This window comes from Nycticebus coucang, chromosome 4 (genome assembly GCF_027406575.1).
Source record: "Nycticebus coucang isolate mNycCou1 chromosome 4, mNycCou1.pri, whole genome shotgun sequence".
Lineage (NCBI taxonomy): Eukaryota > Metazoa > Chordata > Mammalia > Primates > Lorisidae > Nycticebus > Nycticebus coucang.
Window position 1 is genome coordinate 125806088 of NC_069783.1, and position 19649 is coordinate 125825736.

A 19649-nucleotide genomic window follows, 5' to 3' on the forward strand; every position below is an offset into this window, starting at 1 on the left:
GTACAATCATCCAAATAATTCTGAGGGATAGAACAACATGGTAACAATGTTCATGACCTACATTTTAGAATTTTTTTAATGTAGATCAAAATTTTGTATAGGCTGAAAAGAACTTTAAAACATATACATGGAGAAGGTCTAGAAGAAAACCTAGAAATAGTAAAATAGTTAGGTTTAAGAAGGGCAAGATGGTTGGCACAATTTTTTTTAAACATTGCTAAAAACAGGCATAATGTTTCTAAAAAGGAAAACAAGATATATAATACAATCAGTTTCTACAATTTAAGTTGATCACCTAGAAACGTTAAAAATGCCAAGACTACTAAAATTACATATATCCTATCTCTCCACAGGGCAACATAGTCACAATAAACACAACAGCAAACATGAGCCTGTATCTCTGAAATCATTTCTAGGTATAAATCTTATAAAGCAGTGGTTCTCAACCTTCCTAATGCCACAATGTATTTTCAATGTTAAAAGGGGGTTGCAACTGGGTGGCACCTGTGGCTCAAAGGAGTAGGGCGCTGGCCCCACATGCCAGAGGTGGTGGGTTCAAACCCAGCGTCAGCCAAAAAAACTGCAAAAAAAAGGGGGCGGTGGGGGGGTTGCGACCCACAGGTTGAGAATTGCTGAAAGAAATGGTATAGTGGCTCGCACCTATAATCTTAGCACTCTGGGCGGCCAAAGTGGGTGGACTGCCTGAGCTCACAGGTTCGAGACCAGCCTGGGCCAGAGCAAGACCCTGTCTCTAAAATTAGCTGGGTGTTGTGGCAGGCACCTATAGTCCCAGATACTTGGGAGGCTGAGGCAAAAGAATCACTTTAGCCCGAGAGTTTGAGGTTGTTGTGAGCTATGATGGCACAGCACTCCACTGAGGGTGACAAAGTGAGACTCTACCTCAAAAATAAAATTAAATTAAAATTAAAATTAAATAAAAGGTATAAAGAGAGACACAAAACCATGGACTTTTGTGAGTAAAAATATAAGCTTCCAAGATGCCACTTAGCAATAAATCTAGCTCCTCCAAATGTCTTCTTGATTTTGACTGTCAGAGAATAATGCTAGTGGCCAACAACTTGATAAAACAATTCCCAAAGACACATGGAAAAAACACATGGCAAGATCAGCTCACCTGTCTGAAAAGGATTGGAAAGTCCTCTGCACTCTCAGCCTTCCGGATTCCTTTCCCTCCACCACCTTCAGATGCTTTGATCATCAATGGAAAACCAATTTTTTCTGCTGCCTAGGTGCAAAGGACAAACAGACGTCTTTAGAGGCTAGACAGCTGCCAGGATGAGAAGGCAGGTCTGGCTCCTGTGCCCTGGCCCACACTGGACCTGTATTTACCTCCAAGCCCTCATCTACATCTTTCACACAACCCTTTTCGTACACGTCTTCCGGGACACTGATTCTTTTCCCTTGCTGCAGATCATCATCTGTCCACTCCACTGTCAGACCTGGAGAGTCATAAATAAAGTTGAATTCCCCTCTTTCCAAACTCCAGGACGGCAAAAACACACACAACCCAGAAAACGCAGGGCCCCTCCCTGATGAAGCACCCCTGGACCCACACAAGACAGACATGCCCCTTCAGCTTCCCACACCGGCTTTTCACATTCTCAAGGATGAACTTGACCTTGAATGTGAAATCAAGCTTAAAACAAAATAAAACAACAACAAAAAAAGAGGTCGGGCACAGTGGCTCATGCCTGTAATCCTAACATTCTGGGAGGCTGAGGCAGGTGGATTTGCCTGAGCTCATGGGTTCAAGACCAGCCTAAGTAAGAGCAAGACCCCATCTCTAAAAATAGCTGGGCATTGTGGTAGGTGCAAAATAATAATAATAATAATAATAATGGAAATCAAGCTTAAATTCAGACTGAGTCTACCAAGAGCAATCAATCATATTACCTTGAATCCCAAAAAAATCCTAATTCTAGCCTATAGAATCAATATGTGAATCAGTATCTTCTAAAACTATGTGAAGATTTAATAAATGAAAACAAGTAAATTTTCCATTCCAAATTTAAAATACAACCTTTAGGGCAAAAAATGTAATAAATGTTCAACATTGGGTTATAGGATTATAGATGATTTCTACTTCCTTTTTATATTTCTCATATTTTCTAAGTTGTTTACAGTAAAATTGTACTGCTTCTTTAATGATTTAAAATTCTGTTTTTTTATTTTGAGACAAGAGTCTCATTCTGTTGCCCAGGCTAGAGTGCCATGGTGTCAACCCACACAACAACCTCAAACTCCTGGGCTCAAGCAAGCCTCCCGAGTAGCTGGGACTACACGTACCACAAAGTGGCTAATTTCTCTATTTTTAGTTAAGGATGTGGTCTCATTCTTGCTCAGGCTGGTCTCAAACTCCATCCTCAAGTATCTTCCCGCTTCCGCCTCCCAGAGTGCTAGGATTACAGGTGTGCGTTATAATTTCTGGCTGAGTTAAAATTCTTAAATGAAAAAATTTTAACAACCATACTTCTGCCATCCTGACTGCTCACATGACCATGACAGGGCTGAGAAGTTCCCCCACAGTGAAGCTCAAATCCCTTACCACTCCCACTCCAGGGCAGAGTTGGTATCTGTAGTGTCTGGGCCACGATGGTAGAGGCAATCTTGTCTCCCAAGGCCCACATGGCCTCACTGGGAGGGCCTGAGGAATTAAGAACAAGAAGAGAAGCAGAATCAAGTCAACCACAAGACCCTCAAGGCTGAGTGCCAACCAAGTACTCATGCCGGGGCCAGGCAGAGAGCAGATGACAAAGGACAATAATCAGGTGCCAGCTCTCAAGGAGCTTAACCTCATATCGGGGAAGAAAAGAAAATCCGTTCGTCTGCTATGGCATGTGGACTGCGAACATGGTGTGAGTTTTACCTAAGCTATGGTGTCATCTACAATAGTCACTGTGGAGGAGAGGTGGACAACTTTATTTATAAAGGCAGGCAGTGGGCCAGATTTGGTTTATGAGCTGTAGCTGGCCAGCTCCACGGGAGCTAAGACTGATAATGAGAGCCCTGTGTGACAGTCAGTCAGGACAGATGCCCAGATGTACTCAGAGCTGATGACAGACAAAACAGCAATGGGCACAGACCACCAGGCAGATACTCAGGTGGTGATGTGCACTGAGCTTCTTCACATGTGGGCAAGTCTGTTTTCTGACCCAGAGGTAAGGAGCAGCAGGGATTTATTGCATGATAGTAAGTGAATAGATGATTTCTCTAAACCACATAAGGAAGCCAGACAGCATAATCACACATACGAAGTTAAGAAACACAAATGCTGATATAAATCCTGGAACCAACAGATGACATAATAAGACAATGAGTATCATTTTACCTAATAAGTCCCCTTGGGACTCTGGTCTCAAGGGGTCTAGGGTACTACAACAGTCTGAGAACCCCAAGCAAAAGTATGGCCATCTTAGAAATGTGACCCCAAACCTTGTCAGCACTCTGAACGTGGCTGATATCCTAGCAGCAGGAACACCCGCAGAGCCTCTGTCTTCCTGCCCTCATTTCACAGCAATGGCCATGGTCACAGCCCTTATTTTCACAGCTCGAATAACCTACCCACGTACCCTCTCACCTCTTGACTCATTTGCTCACACAACAAAAGTGTGACTAAAAAAGAGAGTCCGACCCAGCCAGTGTCCCGTCAATACCCCACCCTCCCTGTACCTGATGGAGACACACTCTACCTAAGAAAGCAATTCCATGTTTGCATAGCAGCTCCGGAAGCTTGGGGTTTTCAGAAGCATGGCCCCAGCCAGCCCACACCGCCTGCAAACACACAAAGGGGTGTATAAAGGTCTTTCTTCACCAACTCACCTCCCCTCATACCAAAAGCTCTTTGCTGGGTTTATTAGCTCAGGAATTCAGAGTCTGGTGGGACCCACCCACCACCATCTTCTGAACCGTGGAATAGAATTGTTCCAGAACTTGGGGCATCATCCCAGCATGGGCATACTCAGGTGCCCTGACTCGTTTACCTGCACAGGGATTCGCTTGGCAATGTCCACGATCAGCTCCACGTTGGCGTAGTTGTTGTTATTGGGCCCTCCTGGGACAGGGACGTACTGATCGGCCATCTTGATGTACTCTGGAGTGAAACAGGAGGGGAAGACAAAGAACTCCTGAGGCATTGAAGTCAACTGCAGAACACGGCAAGACACGACTGCACACAGCCATCGAAGGCAGGACCCTGGAGAATGCGTGGTGACAAGGGGCAAACATGCACGAGAATTTGAAGAAAATGGAATATGACTTGATTATGTGAAAATAAGTGTGCCTTTGGACAGAGGGAACAAAAGAAGGAAAGAATCTTTCAGGGTAGTGGGAGTGAAGATTTTCTTTTAATTCCTATTTAAAGCTTATCTTAATATTGTACTATTAAAAATACAATAGAGTTTTACAAATTATGGTTAAATCCCCCCCCCCCCCACATAACATAACATTTATCAACTTAAGCATTTTTTTTTTTTGTAGAGACAGAGTCTCACTGTACCGCCCTCGGGTAGAGTGCCGTGGCGTCACACAGCTCACAGCAACCTCTAACTCTTGGGCTTACGCGATTCTCTTGCCTCAGCCTCCCGAGCAGCTGGGACTACAGGCGCCCGCCACAACGCCTGGCTATTTTTTGGTTGCAGTTTGGCCGGGGCTGGGTTTGAACCCGCCACCCTCGGCATATGGGGCTGGCGCCCTACTCACTGAGCCACAGGCGCCGCCCAACTTAAGCATTTTTTGAGTGTAGAGTTCAATACAGTAAGTATATTTACATCTCTGGAAACAGATCGCCAGAACCTTTTCATCTCATGAATCTAAAACTCTATATGCATTGACAGTAACTCCCCTTTCCCACCTGTCCTCCCTAAAGTCCCAGGGCTGGCAATGTCCTACCCTCTCTATGAATTTTACTGCTCTAGCAACCCCTTGCAAGTGGAACCACACAGCCGTTGTCTCTTTGTGACTAGCCTATCCAGTTGTCTTTTTGTGACTGGCAAAAAATATCCTCAAGTTTCACCCATGTTATGGCATATGGCAGGATTTCCTTCCTATTTAAGGCTGAATATGATACAATGTTTTGATTTATAGGAGGCCAGCAGTGGCCAAGTCATGGGTGCCTTACTGGTCTGGATGAGGATCTGGAATTTTAGTCTAAGTAGATGAAAGGCCCCACAGGATAATGGTCTGAACTCAGACAGACCCAGATTCCAATCCTGCCTGCAACACACTGGCTGTGTGACCCTGGAGAAATGACACATTTATGTCCCTGTGCCTTGACTGTTTCATCTATAAAATGGGTCTGTAACAAATGAGGGCTTGTCAGTGCAAGATAGAGCTCGAGGCCAGAGGGCTCAGGGGACAGAGCTGACATTGTCAACACTGGGAAGAACACAGCAGCCTCTGATGCATTTTCAGGAGGGGCGTGAAAAGTGATCTTTTATGTTTTTAAAACATAAAATCACCTGTGGCTCAGTGAGTGGGGCACCGACCCCATGTACCGAGGGTAGTGGGTTCAGGCCCAGCCTCGGCCAAACTGCAACAACAACAACAAAAAGATCACTTTGGCTGGTATAGGAATAAGAGCCTTCAATAGGATAACACTGTTCAGTTATTCATTGAATGACTCATTTTATTTTTTATTATTATTTTTTTTATTTCGAGACAGAGTCTCACTTTATGGCCCTCGGTAGAGTGCTGTGGCATCACAGCTCACAGCAACCTCCAACTCCTGGGCTTAGGCAATCTCTTGCCTCAGCCTCCCGAGTAGCTGGGACTACAGGCGCCTGCCACAATGCCTGGCTATTTTTTTTTTTGGCACTTTTTGGACGGGGCCAGGTTTGAACCCACCACCTCCGGTATATGGGGCTGGCACCCTACTCCTTTGAGCCACAGGCACCGCCCCCAGCTATTTTTTTGTTGTTGTTGCAATTTGGCGGGGGCCGGATTTGAACCTACCAGCCTGGGTATATGGGGCTGGCACCCTACCCACTGAGCCACAGGCACCGACCAGAATGACCCATTTTAACAGACGCGAGTAGGTAAGTGAGTAGAAAAACGAACAAATGATTGAAATATGGTACATGCATCTGCAGGAAAAACATTTGTGGAAACAGGCCCTGATCTGCTGGAACACAGACATTTCTCAAAGATGGGATTTCCACTGTGCACATTAACCATTTGCATTTTTATTTATTTTTTATTCTTTTTTTTTTTTTTGAGACAGAGTCTCACTTTATTGCCCTCAGTAGAGTGCTGTGGCATCACAGCTCAAAGCAACCTTAAACTCTTGGGCTTAAGTGATTCTCTTGCCTCAGCCTCCCAAGTAGCTGGGACTACAGGCGCCCAACACAAAACACCCGGCTATTTTTTTGTTGTAGTTGTCATTGTTGTTTAGCTGGCCCAGGCTGGGTTTGAACCTGCCAGTCTTGCTCTGTGTGGCCGGCACCCCATCCTCTGAGCTATGGGCATCACCCCATTTACATTTTTAGAAGGCATGTGGGCTATTCTTGTTATCAGCAGATATTTTAATTAAATAAAGAAGAAAGGGAAAAGAAATGTGGACTCATGAGAAGTCCTAACTCCAAGTGGGGTCCAGGATGGCCTTGCCTAGGCAGGGTGGCAGAGGTGAGGGTAGGTTAGGATGGCATGTGGTGGGGGGAGGGAGTCCGGGCCCAGGTACCTGCATTGGCCTTGAGGTCCTCAGGGGTCACCATGACCACAAACCGGATGGCCCGCTCATTTCGGAACATCTCATAGGCCCACCTGCGGATGGAACGCATGCACTTCACGGCAGCAATACCATTGTTGGCAATAAGCACCTGCGTGGGGAGAATGAGGAAGGAGCTGGAGATGTACCTGTGCTGCCCTGAGCCCACCTCACAGCTGCAGAGACTCCTGTAGTGCCCACAGCATGTCATTCCTCTTTGAATTGCTATAGCACACGGCCTGCCACAGGGCAGGTGCACAAAGTCTGCCAGCTGCATGAATGCATGAGCAGATGGCTGGCTGGATGACTGATGTCTGATTACTTTGTTTAGTGCCGTTATGATCACCCTTATTTGGTATGCACCAAGCTATATACCTGCCTTATTTCATTTCACCCTCCCAAAAGCCTTTTGAAAGAGATTTTATTGTTAGCCCTATTTGGGAGTTAAAGACATTAAAACTCAGAGGAGTTAAGGTACCTGCCCCAGGTCACACAGATAGTAAGCGCAGAGTGAGGATGCAAACGCTTTGAACTACCCCCTACGTATACCAAGGCTGCCTCTGCGTTCTAAAAGTTAAAGGTCCAAGATTTGTTAAAGAGGAAGAGCAGTAATGCTGGCGGCCCCACAGCAGAGAGTTAACAGAAAGCGTCCTGGTTTAATTTCCAGTTATTAACTTGCTGTGTGGCCTTAGCCATATGCCTTCCCAGTCTGAGCTTCACATCTATACAAAGAGGTCAGACTGGACAATCTCCTGGCCTGGTCTCTAAGAAATCAAACTAAGATCTTGGTGGGCACAGTGGCTCACGCCTGTAATCCTAGCACTCTGGAAGGCTGAGGCAGGAAGATTGTTTGAGCTTGAGAGTTCGAGACCAGCCTGAGCAAGAGTGAGACTCTGTCTCTACTAAAAATAGAAAAACTAGCCAGGCATGGTGGCAGGTGCCTATAGTCCCAGCTAGTCAGGAGGCTGAGGCAAGAGGATCGCTTGAGCTCAGGAGATTGAGGTTGCTATAATCTGCAATAACACCTGGAGCAACAGAATAAGACTCTGTCTCAAAACACCCAAAAAAACAAAACAAAGTTTTCATTTTCTTATTTTAAAAAATACATATATCCAGCCTGGGAAATGTAGCCCCCCCCCCCCAAAAAAAATAGGCATATGGTTTCATAGCTCACCTGACATAACAATTTCATCATTGTAAGGCTCCCCCCATTGCTGTCTAATCTTTATGATAGCCTGACTGAAGGACAAGTCTTGGTGATTTGAGTTATGTTGGCCTCTATTTTATAGAAGGAGAAACTCAGGCTAGATCTCATAGCCCATGAGTGGCCACACTAGGATTTGACCCCAGGGTTTCTGGCTCAAGTGAAATGTTCTTCTCTCTTGGGAAAAGATGAGGAAATGACTGGTGTTTGGTTTTCTCAATCTATTACCAAAGCAGAGCTTGATCAAGAGAGAAGAACATGACCCCAGGGTGGCCCAGTTTCTCTTTGCCCCATTTGTTATGGTGCAACAAATATTGTGGGAGTCCCGGGGGAGACAGTTGCTGCAGGCCAGCTCACCATTCTAGTCCCCAGGACATTGGCTTCCCCCAAGAGGAGTCTGGAAGAAAGGGCAAGCCAAGGTCAACTCCTAAGCCAGAAAGTGGAAGCTCCAGGCTGAGCTTGGACCCTGGGTACCTGAGAACTCAATGCCAGACACCAGCTGGGTTGGCTGCTAAACAGCCCCTGGCAAATGACCAAAATGCAACTGCTAGGTCCCTACCCAGGAGCTCTAAATCCAAGGATCTGAGTAGGGTGGAAGATTTGTATTTTTTTTTTTTGTAGAGACAGAGTCTCACTGTACCGCCCACGGGTAGAGTGCCGTGGTGTCACACGGCTCACAGCAACCTCTAACTCTTGGGCTTACGCGATTCTCTTGCCTCAGCCTCCTGAGCAGCTGGGACTACAGGCGCCCGCCACAACGCCCGGCTATTTTGTTGTTGTTGTTGCAGTTTGGCTGGGGCTAGGTTTGAACCCACCACCCTCGGCATATGGGGCGGGTGCCCTACTCACTGAGCCACAGGTGGAAGATTTGTATTTTTAACCAGCAAGACTGGTGGCTGCAGATCTGGGAAACTGGTGAGTCTCTAGTGCTCAATACTGCACCTTACAACACCTTACAGCTATGGGCTCTGGATTGTAATTCCTGGTGTTCAAATCCCAACTCCAGGAGGACCCCCCGGGCAACTGAAGCAGCTTCAAAAATACACTACTGGGACCTGATCAAACTAAAAAGCTTCTGCACAGCCACAAACACAGTAAGTAAAGCAAGCAAACAGCCCTCACAATGGGAGAAGATATTTGCAGGTTATGTCTCCAACAAAGGTTTAATAACCAGAATCCACAGAGAACTCAAATGTATAAGCAAGAAAAGAACAAGTGATCCCATCGCAGGCTGGGCAAGGGACTTGAAGAGAAACTTCTCTGAAGAAGACAGGCGTGCGGCCTACAGACATATGAAAAAATGCTCATCATCTTTAATCATCAGAGAAATGCAAATCAAAACTACTTTGAGATATCATCTAACTCCAGTAAGATTAGCCTATATCACAAAATCCCAAGACTAGAGATGTTGGCGCGGATGTGGAGAAAAGGGAACACTTTTGCACTGCTGGTGGGAATGCAAATTAATACATTCCTTTTGGAAAGAGATATGGAGAACACTCAGAGATCTAAAAATAGACCTGCCATTCAATCCTATAATTCCTCTACTAGGCATATACCCAGAAGACCAAAAATCACATCATAACAAAGATATTTGTACCAGAATGTTTACTGCAGCCCAATTCATAATTGCTAAGTCATGGAAAAAGCCCAAGTGCCCATCGATCCACGAATGGATTAATAAATTGTGGTATATGTACACCATGGAATACTATGCAGCCTTAAAGAAAGATGGAGACTTTACCTCTTTCATGTTTACATGGATGGAGCCGGAACATATTCTTCTTAGTAAAGTATCTCAAGAATGGAAGAAAAAGTATCCAATGTACTCAGCCCTACTATGAAACTAATTTATGGCTTTCACATGAAAGCTATAACCCAGTTACAACCTAAGAACAGGGGGAAGGGGAAAAAGGAAGGGAAGGAGGGGGGAGGGGGGCAGAGAGAGGGTGATTGGTGGGATTACACCTGCAGTGCATCTTACAAGGGTACATGTGAAACTTAGTAAATGTAGAATGTAAATGTCTTAACACAATAACTAAGAAAATGCCAGGAAGGCTATGTTAACCAGTGTGATGAAAATGTGTCAAATAGTCTATAAAACCAGTGTATGGTGCCCCATGATCGCATTAATGTACACAGCTATGATTTAATAAAAAAAAAAATCCCAACTCCACCACCAGGCAAAGGACCTCCACCCCAAGCCTCACTTTCCCCACTGTCAGAACTGTAGATGTGGGAAATGAGATAGGATGATTCAGAGCCTGTAACAGGATGCCTGCAATCAATGAGAGTGGCTGCTACCACACTGTGGTCCTTGCTATTATTATTAATTACCACCACCCTCAAGTAAAATGGAGAAGAACAAGGCCTTACAGCCAAACTGACCAGGATTCAAATCCCAGCTCTACCACTTACTATGTGACTTTGAACAACTAAAGTTTCTCCATGAGTGTGATGGAAATGATCACAGAGTTCGTACACCTGACCCAGAGCCTTAAGCAGATGAAAAGAAGATAAGGGGGGAAAGCCTTAATAAATGGCAAATCTTGGGCTGGGCTGTGGTTCACACCTGTAATCCCAACACTCTCGGAGGCCAAGGTGGGTGGATTGCTTGAGCTCAGGAGTTAGAGACCAGCCTGAGCAAGAGCGAGACTTGCCAGGCGTTAGCCAGGCGTTGTGGCAGGTGCCTGTAGTCCCAGCTACTGGGGAGACTGAGTCAGGAGGATCACTTAATTACAAGAGTTTGAAGTTGCTATGAGCTATGACACCATAGCACTCTACAGAGGGCAACAAAGTGAGATTCTCTCAAAAAAAAAACGGCAAATCTTAGCTATGCCCCTTTTGTTGATATCATTCCAGTACGAGAGTCTCCTCTTCTCTAAGAAGCCTGGGCAGGGCAGGGGTGGGTTTTATGCTTCCTGCTGTACTACCTGGAAAGTGGCCTCTTTCCGAAAAGCATCTGGGGTCTTCTGTGGGAGCCTCCTGCCCACACCCAGAGGCCTCAGCCTCCCTCCTGATGAAGGGAAAACTTGCTGTTTGCATCTGGCTGAATGACAAGCAGCCAGCGCTAAGCAAGTGACACAAAAGGGTGGTCCTCGTCCCCTCTCTGCAGTGTAAGGGACAATCCTGATGCTGGTTTTCCCACCTCCAGCTGGGGGGAGAGGGGCCCTCTCCACCCCAACCTGGCCCCACCCAGAGTGCAGGGACACAGCTATACCTTCTCAATGACCCGATCCCCTCCGAAGCGTGTGACAAACTCAGCTGGGGAAGCCACGGTAAAGTCTCTGTGCAGATCCAGCCTCTTGTGTTCCCGTCCTCTCTTCACTAGGTGGAGTCCAGACATGCTTGGCCTACAGAGAAACATAAAGACAGACCTGCATGAGGGAGGGAGCCTGGGAACCTCTGGGAGGAGTCAGAGCTCAACACCTATAAAATCAATGTCCACAGGGGCCGAGGTGCACTGGACCTCCTCATCTCTGCACTCACTCTCCAGAGACAAAGAAGCAATTCCCAAGGAGGTTCGGGTGCAGGAGACACTGTCTCAAGCAGCCAGTGCATGCACTTGACCCAAGGTATATGTGGAGTCTTTCAATCTTAAGTTAATTTTTACTTTGCATGTCCACAATTTAGGAACTCTAAGTTACATTATTAATAAAAAACTCACAATAGGAATGGGAGTTTTACAATCAGGGATGAAGCCCACACATTATAACAAAACATTTCAGACTTGTTAAACAGTATTTATATCTTTCATGTACATTTCTGTATTTGCATTTCAAAACTTTTCGGAAAACTGAAAAACAGACCTGGCGTGGTGAGGGGAGGGCGAGGCAGAAAGATCACTTGAACTCAGGAGTTTATGAACAACCCAAGCAAGAGCAAGACTCATCTCTACCAAAAATAGGAAATAAAAATAGAAAAATTAGTCAAGTGTTGTGGTAGGTATCTGTAGTCTCAGCTACTCAGGAGGCTAAGGCAGGAGGATTGTTTGAAACCAGGAGACTGAGGTTGCTGTGAGCTAGACTGAGGCCAAGGCACTCTAGCCTGGGGCAACAGAATGAGACTGTCTCAAAAAAAAAAAAAAAGAAAGAAAACTGCAAATTTAAAAAGGTAGAACAACAAAACAGGTTCTGTGCCCTGCCTCTCCCCATCCCCACACCAGAGGAAATCACTGTTGACTTTTTTCTGGCAATTACATGTCTCCATAGTTCTCAATGTGTGGATGCTATCTTGTGAGTCAGCCACTCGAGAAGACATTCAGCTCTCTCTCTCTACCCGTATCCCTCTGTTCCCCACCCAATATAGAGGTCTAACCAAATTTGGCAAATTCAGTACTTGGTGTTTTATTGTCTGTCATCATTTTTCACAGGTGAACGGCTGTGGTGTGTCAGATTTTATTTCCTTTCTTCTTGTTTTTTCCTGGACTTACCTACTGATTTTTTTTCCCTTCACTCAGTGTTCCCCATCTCAGCTGCTAATTTACCCCTCTTTCCCTAAGAGACTCTGAGGACATGTAAGACAATTGATCTGTCCCATTTACTTTTCCCTTGGTGGCCTCCTTCCTGGAGGCCAAATATCCTTTTGTCTGGACTGCCCCCACCTTTTGTCATTCCTTGGGACCAGACCCCTGATTTGGGAGATTGGCTGTCTCCCTCTTTCTTGGTGGACTCCCTTGTCTTGCTGGGACTTATCATCCAGTGAGCTTGATGCCAAGATGGTACGATGGCAGAGCATGTGACAATGACACCCTCAACCTGCCTGCCCTGATCCTGGCTGCCCTGGGCTTTGCATGACCATCACCCTAGAGATTCTTATCTTCTGTGGGTTGTTCTTATTTGGTTCAACCTCTAGTTTTAGTGGAAGACATCCTCAAGTTGCTTTCTCATAAGGGGTATTCATTCAGGGAATACTTTTCAGCCTTGCATGTTCTGAAACTGTCTTTCTTCTGCCCTCACCTTTGACCCTATCATTTGGCTGTGCAGGCAATTCTAGGGAGGAACATCTTCAGGATTTTGGAAGCCTCCCACCATTGCATTACAGCTTCCAAGTTTGCTAGAACAAGAGCAATTCAGACCCTTGATCCTTTGTAGGTTGCCTGTTTTTTCTTTTTTTGTGTGTGTGGTTTATTTTGGGGGCTGGGTTTGAACCCGCCACTTCCGGCATATGGGACTGGTGCCCTATTCCTTGAGCCACAGGTGCCGCCGGTGGCCTGTTTTTTCATATCCTGAAGCTTAAAGGATCACCTCTGTGCCCCAGTATTTCACAGTTTCACAGTGATGGGCCCAGGTTGTGTCTGCTTTCATCCATGAGGCTGCACATCTCCCAGATCCTCTCAGTCTGGAAATTCAAGTCCTAGGAAATCGTCTTTAAAGACTGCCTTCATGACTTCCTCCTTCTCTATTCACTCTTTCTAGAAGTCCTGTTATTCCGATGCTGAAATTCCTATACTTGCCCACTAGTTTGCATGTTTCTCCCCCTTGTGTTGTCTCTTTTCATCTACTTTTCGGGGTGATTTTCTCAGCCTTCTCTTCTAACCACTCAGGTGGAGTTCTTCATTGTGGCAATCTCATTTTTCATGTCCAAGAGCTTGTTTTTGGTCTGCAAATGTCCCGTCTTTTATAGGCCCTGTCCCTTGAGTGCAACATCCCATCTGACCCCAGTGAGGATATTGGTGGAGCGTTTTGAAGTTCTCTTCTCTGGCACGGTTTCTGTCTCTTTCAAGTTTCCTGTGTTCATTTCTTTGGGTCCTGTCTTCCATATTAGAAACTGGACCTGAACGTCAGGCGAGGTTTGCCTCTGTCCTCACGGCTGTCTACGGGAACAGAAGCCCTGAGCGTTTGGTGGGGCTGGCTGGCCCCAAGCTCAACATAGGGTGACTGAGGCAGGCCGCATGGTGGGGATCCCCTGAGTCAGTATATTTAGAGCCTTTCTCCCTCACTGGCCAGATTCCTTACCTAAAGTCTTCTGGCTTCTGTGACCTTTCCTGTCTGACTGGCTTGATCCTTTGGCCTCTGACATGATTATGTCAGCCAGAAGCCTGGGTGGGACAGGGCAGTTCTAAGGATTCGGCACCTATACAGACCCCCACCCTCCTATTTGGGATACAAGCCTCAATCACCCATCAATCTCCTGTCCCAAGACCTTCTGCTTGTCCCTTTCCTGAGATGGAACCACTTGCCTTCTGCTGGCTTGGAGTGGACACCCTGCAGCCCCCTGGAGCACAGGTCTTATTTTGGTCCCCCCTTCACCACACCCTTTGCCCCCAGTTCCAGGGTACCCCATACCGTCAGCCACTGTGCCTTTTGGGTTTTATGGTGCAGATAGGGGATCCCTAGCTTTCCTCACGCTGCCTTAGGACTCAACCTTCTCAGTTCTGCGAAGTCAGTAACCCTTCCTGTTCCTTTGCTTTCTGGCTTCTAAAATGTTGGAAGCCAGAGACCAGAACCTGTTCTCCGGACCTTGAAGGGTTTCTGTCTCTTAAGAAAGAAAACCAAAAAATCTCTTTGCTGTCATTTGGTAGGTTTTCAAAAGGAGCGGAATCAGGAGTGCTGGCTTAGTCCACTCTCTTAAGCCAGCAGTGGGGCAATGGGTTATTCAGGCTGGGGACCAAATATAGGGAATGAGGTCAGGGGTTAACCACCAAAAGGTATGTCCAGCAACTGGGTCATCAAGCATCTTGGGAGGTCAGGGCTGAGGAGCTCAGGGGGCCAAAAGGTCTGGTAAAAATAGACTGATCCCAAAGAACACCACCAGAATCCCACCATCTGAGCAAGAAACAGCAAAGCCAGAAGCAAAGAAGCAGTTGGGAGAGAGGAATTCCATTTTATAGATGGACAAACTGAGGCTCAGGATGTCTTTCCATTACGTAAATGCTATATTGTGTCAACGCAGTGATGCCAAAAGGATCAGAGACTGCTGATTCCCTAACCTAACTGGCCGCTCACTTGTACCGTGCTCCATGAAGCCAAAGCCTGCCCCCTATGTTCACCATCCCCGTTCTGTCTGTGACCTTTCCTGTCTGACTGGCTTGATCCTTTGGCCTCTGAGAGTCTGAGGCATCATCCCATTTCTGTACACACAAACATCAAAACTCTAGCAAGCTGACCTAAAGTCTCTGGTCTGGGAAAAGCCACCCAGGATCACCATTTTTATTTCAAAACTGGTGACAGAGCCCATGCATCAGGCAGGCCACAAACCCATCACCGCAAACTAGGCAGGTGGATGGACGATGCTGCTGGACTGGCTTTGTCTCAGGCCCAGTCTATAGGCTAGAGGTTATTCAAAGTCTTTTCAGACAGTGCTGCAGGGCAGCTACTCTTGGTTCCAGAGGACTGACCTACAGCTGGCATTTGCTCCCACTGAAGGAGGATCACCCTAAGTGCTATGCCTTCGCCAAACACTAAGCCCTGTTCTTACACAGGAGGGCAAGTGTGGAAGCTGAAATATTCCACAGTGACTTTGGAAACAGCATCGAGCACAATCAACCACAGGGGTGTCAGCCAAAAAGCAAATACACTCAGCTGCTGCAGCACAAGACGGGGGCAGAATTGTGGAATGGAGGGCATAAACACTCTTGATTGCCTGCTATGGATTAGGCTCAGGGGACTTCTCAGGGGTCCCCACAGCCCATTGTGGGGGAGGCTGTCATCTGCACATGATGAAACTGAGCTTCAGAGAGGCCCACTACTACAAGTCACCTAGCTGACAAGGGACAGAGCTGGGTTTCTAATCCAACTCTTACCTGACGCAAACCTAATTTTGTGGCAAAAAGATATCTGAGATAAATGGAAGCATCTCTACTGACTGGACTTAAAAATGGCATTATTACATTTTTGCTGTGTATAATGTGCTATTTTTGGCCATATTTTTGAAGGAAAATAGGGATACATATTTTACATGGGTAGTACTACAGTCCGCATCTGTATGCTTTTATTTATGTTTTTATTTTTTTATTTATGTATTTATTTATTTATTTATTTTGAGACAGAGCCTCAAGCTGTCACACTGTGTAGAGTGCTGTGGCATCACAGTTCACAGCAACCTCCAGCTCCTGGGTTCAAGCAATTCTCCTGCCTCCGCCTCCTAAGTAGCCCAGACTACAGGCGCCTGCCACAATGCCCGGCTATTTTTTGTTTGCAGCCATCATTGTTGTTTGGCGGGCCCGGGCTGGAATCAAACCTGCCAGCTCAGGTGTATGTGGCTGGTGCTGTAGCCGCTTGAGCCACAGGCACCAAGCCTGTTTTTATTTTTTTTGAGAGAGAGTCTCACTGTGTCACTCTTGGTAGAGGGCCGTGGGGTCACAGCTCACAGCAACCTCAAACTCTTGGGCTTAAGTGATTCTCTTGCCTCATCCTCCCAAGTAGCTGGGACTACAGGCACTCATCACAATGCCCGGCTATTTTTCGTTGTTGTTGTCATTGTTTTTTGGCAGGCCTTGGCCAGGTTCAAACCCACAGGCCCCAGTGTATGTGGCTGGTGCCCTATTTGCTGAGCTACAGGCACCAAGCCGATATATAAATGTTTTTAATTCTTTTATTTGTGCTTATGCATTAAAAGTGTAACTCTTGTACCATAATACATTAAAAAATAAATGCTACAATCCCTTTATAATACAAAAAACCAAATACCTAAATACAAACAAATAAAAATTTGAATTAGAAAATTAAAACAGAAGATCTTTCTTCCAAAAGTTTGAGCCAAAAATATAGCTGCACATAATACATGGCAAAATATGGTATACCATCTCTCAAATAAAAGGCAATATGTATAATGCTGAGTTTTCAAGTGGGGGCAGTTTTGCTTCCTAGGAAACATTTGGCAATACCTATAGACGTTTTTATTATCACAATTGGGGAAGAGGGTGTGCTACTAGCTAGCATCCAGTGGGTAGAGAGAGACCAGCGATGCTACTTAACACCTCACAGTGCTCAGGACAACCCCCACACTAAGAATTGGGTGGCCCCCAAAAGTGTCCACAGAGATGCAGTTGAGAAATCTGATAGATTAAAATCATCATCCCAGGCTTTGAATCCAGAATCTATCACTTAGGGGCTGTGTAATCCTGGGAAAGTTCAATAGTCTGTGCCTCAGTTCCATTAAAGGACCTAAATATTAATGATATCTGACTGTGCGTCTCTGCAGAGGAACCATTACTGGAGCCCACTGGGCTAGGACCCTGGCATTAACCAGCCCTTGAGTCTCAAATCTCCCACCTTCACTTTTCTTCTGTAAACCAGGAATGGCAACAGCTGCCCTGACTGCTAAGAGCTGATTTTGAGCCATCCAATGCTGTAGTTTACTATTACACGTATTGCCAAGCAAGAAAGGACATTGTGTAGCCCAATAAAGGCTTATAACTTAGAATTTATGTTGCAGACAACACAAAACTGGAATCCAAGATAAAGAGACCTTTGGAAATTTTTCAGGGCCCCCCTCCCCCCATCCTCCTCAATGCCTCCTGGGATAACCACTTTGATTAGGCCAGGGCGGTCCTAAACTAGGGCCCATGGGTCAAATCCAGTCTGCCATTTGTTTTTATACTTCCCATAAGCTAAGAATGGTTTAAACATTTTTCAGATTAAAAACAACAATCAAAAGAATCCTGTTTTGTGACACATGAAAATTATATGAAATTCAGATTTCACGGTCCATAATAACGTTGACTAGAACACCGCCAGGCCCATTCAATTACATAGCTATGGTTGCTGGCGCAAGAAAGAGAACAGGTGAGTAGCTATAACAAAGACCATATAGGGCGGCACCTGTGGCTCAGTGAGTAGGGCGCCGGCCCCATATGCCGAGGGTGACGGGTTCAAACCCAGCCCCGGCCAAACTGCAACAAAAAAATAGCCGGGCGTTGTGGCGCGCGCCTGTAGTCCCAGCTGCTTGGGAGGCTGAGGCAAGAGAATCGCGTAAGCCCAAGAGTTAGAGGTTGCTGTGAGCCGTGTGACGCCACAGCACTCTACCGGAGGGCGGTACAGTGAGACTCTGTCTCTACAAAAAAATAAAAATAAAAAAAAAAAATAAAAAAAAATAAAAAAAAACAAAGACCATATAGCCACAAAGCCAAAAACATATTTACTACTTGGTTCTTTACAATAGTTTGCTAACCCTGAGCTAGGCAGAGGTATATGACCCTAAGTAAGTGTCAACCCTGACATGAGGAGCTTTAAAAGATTCTGATGCCTGAGCCACACCATGGACTAATTAATCAGTATCTACATTTTTTGTCTTTTTTTTTTTTTTTATTCAGAGTCTCACTTTGTCGCCCTCAGTAGAGGACTGTGGCGTCATAGCTCACAGCAACCTCAAAGTCTTGGGCTTAAGCAATCCTCCTGCTTCAGCCTCCCAGGTAGCTGGGATACAGGCACCCACCACAACGTCTGGCTAGTTTAGAGACGTGGTCTTGCTTTTGCTCAGGCTGAAGCTATCCACCTACCTCAGCCTCCCAGAGTGCTAGGATTAGTATCTATATTTTTCAAAAGTATCCCTACTCAACCAGGAAATTCTAATGTGCAACAAGAATGAGAACCACTGATAGATCTATTAATACAACCAACATTTCAATGCCGACAGCTGGCCTTGCTGAGCAAAATTCCCAGGGTAGGGAAGTCCCTAATAATGAGGATTGTGGAACTCCCTTAAGATCAGATTCTGGCTGGACATGATGGATCATGCCTGTAATCCCAACACTTTGGGAGACTGAGATACAAAGATCGCTTGAGCCCAAGAGTTTGAGGTTTCCATGGCTATGATCACGTCAATGCGCTCCAGCCTAAGCAAACAAGCAAGACCTTGTCTCTAAAATTAAAGCCCAAATTCTTCTGTTTCCTATGCCCAACCGTATTTCAAGCCCTTCTTCTCCACTCGGATCCACATTAATTTCTCCATTCTCTGAACTTTCATCCAATTCGCATGCAAGGAAAATGGTCATTCGTTGAGACTTCACCTATGGACTAGTGTCTGGCTTCCTAGATAGTCCAGACCTTCAGGACAGGATCCTAAATGCCTCTTGACTCTGATGGGCTCTTTTGCAACTGAACTCTGGTTTCACCATTATCAGTTAGTGCAAATGTGTGAGCCGACCCGGGCAGTACTTAACACCAGCACCTCCTGAGTAGTCACAATAACTCTAGAAAGGCCTATGATGATTAGCCCCACTGACAGATGAGAAAACTGGGGTGTCAAGGTTTGATATCACTTACTTAGGGTCACATAGCTCAGTGGCAAAGCTGAGTTGTCTAACTCCAGCTTTTTAGCAACTGTAACTTTAGGCTAAGAGAGGAATGATGTAGTCACCCAGTAAGGGTTAGCCATGTTGTTATAAATAGGGGAACCCCATGTCCTGGTCTTGCTGGGACAATTCAAAATTCTTGTGAGTTTAATCTTTTTGGATTAAAGTGGTTTGTGAAATGTATTTATATTAGGCTTAAAGTGTACGGTAAATGTTGCCAGGCACAGCGGTGCATGCCTGTAGTCACAGCAACATAGGAGGCTGAGGCGGGAGGATAGCTGAGCCCAGGAGTTTGAGTTTGCAGTGTGCTATGTTTGTGTGTCTGCGAATAGCCACTGCATTCCAGCAGCCCGGGCAACATAGAAATAAACATTAAAAAAAAGGTATGTTAATCATTTTGTGTAAATAGTTTAAGAGATCCAAAAAATATATACCTTTTGCAGACCACATAGCCTGATTTGTATACACTATGACTTGAGTGTTTATGC

General features: G+C 45.7%; 1 protein-coding gene across 3 annotated transcripts in view; it reads right to left on the bottom strand.

Annotated features, from left to right (window-relative positions):
* Positions 1 to 19649, bottom strand: part of ACACB (acetyl-CoA carboxylase beta) — a 140968-nt gene that overhangs the window by 85181 nt on the left and 36138 nt on the right. For all 3 annotated transcript variants that reach the window (XM_053588579.1, XM_053588580.1, XM_053588581.1), the window contains 7 exons: positions 11146 to 11278; positions 6695 to 6833; positions 4002 to 4111; positions 3711 to 3792; positions 2567 to 2665; positions 1351 to 1460; positions 1136 to 1246 (listed from right to left, as the gene is read on the bottom strand). In XM_053588579.1, coding sequence (XP_053444554.1) covers positions 1136 to 1246; positions 1351 to 1460; positions 2567 to 2665; positions 3711 to 3792; positions 4002 to 4111; positions 6695 to 6833; positions 11146 to 11278 — 784 coding nt within the window. The remainder of the gene's footprint in view (positions 1 to 1135; positions 1247 to 1350; positions 1461 to 2566; positions 2666 to 3710; positions 3793 to 4001; positions 4112 to 6694; positions 6834 to 11145; positions 11279 to 19649) is intronic.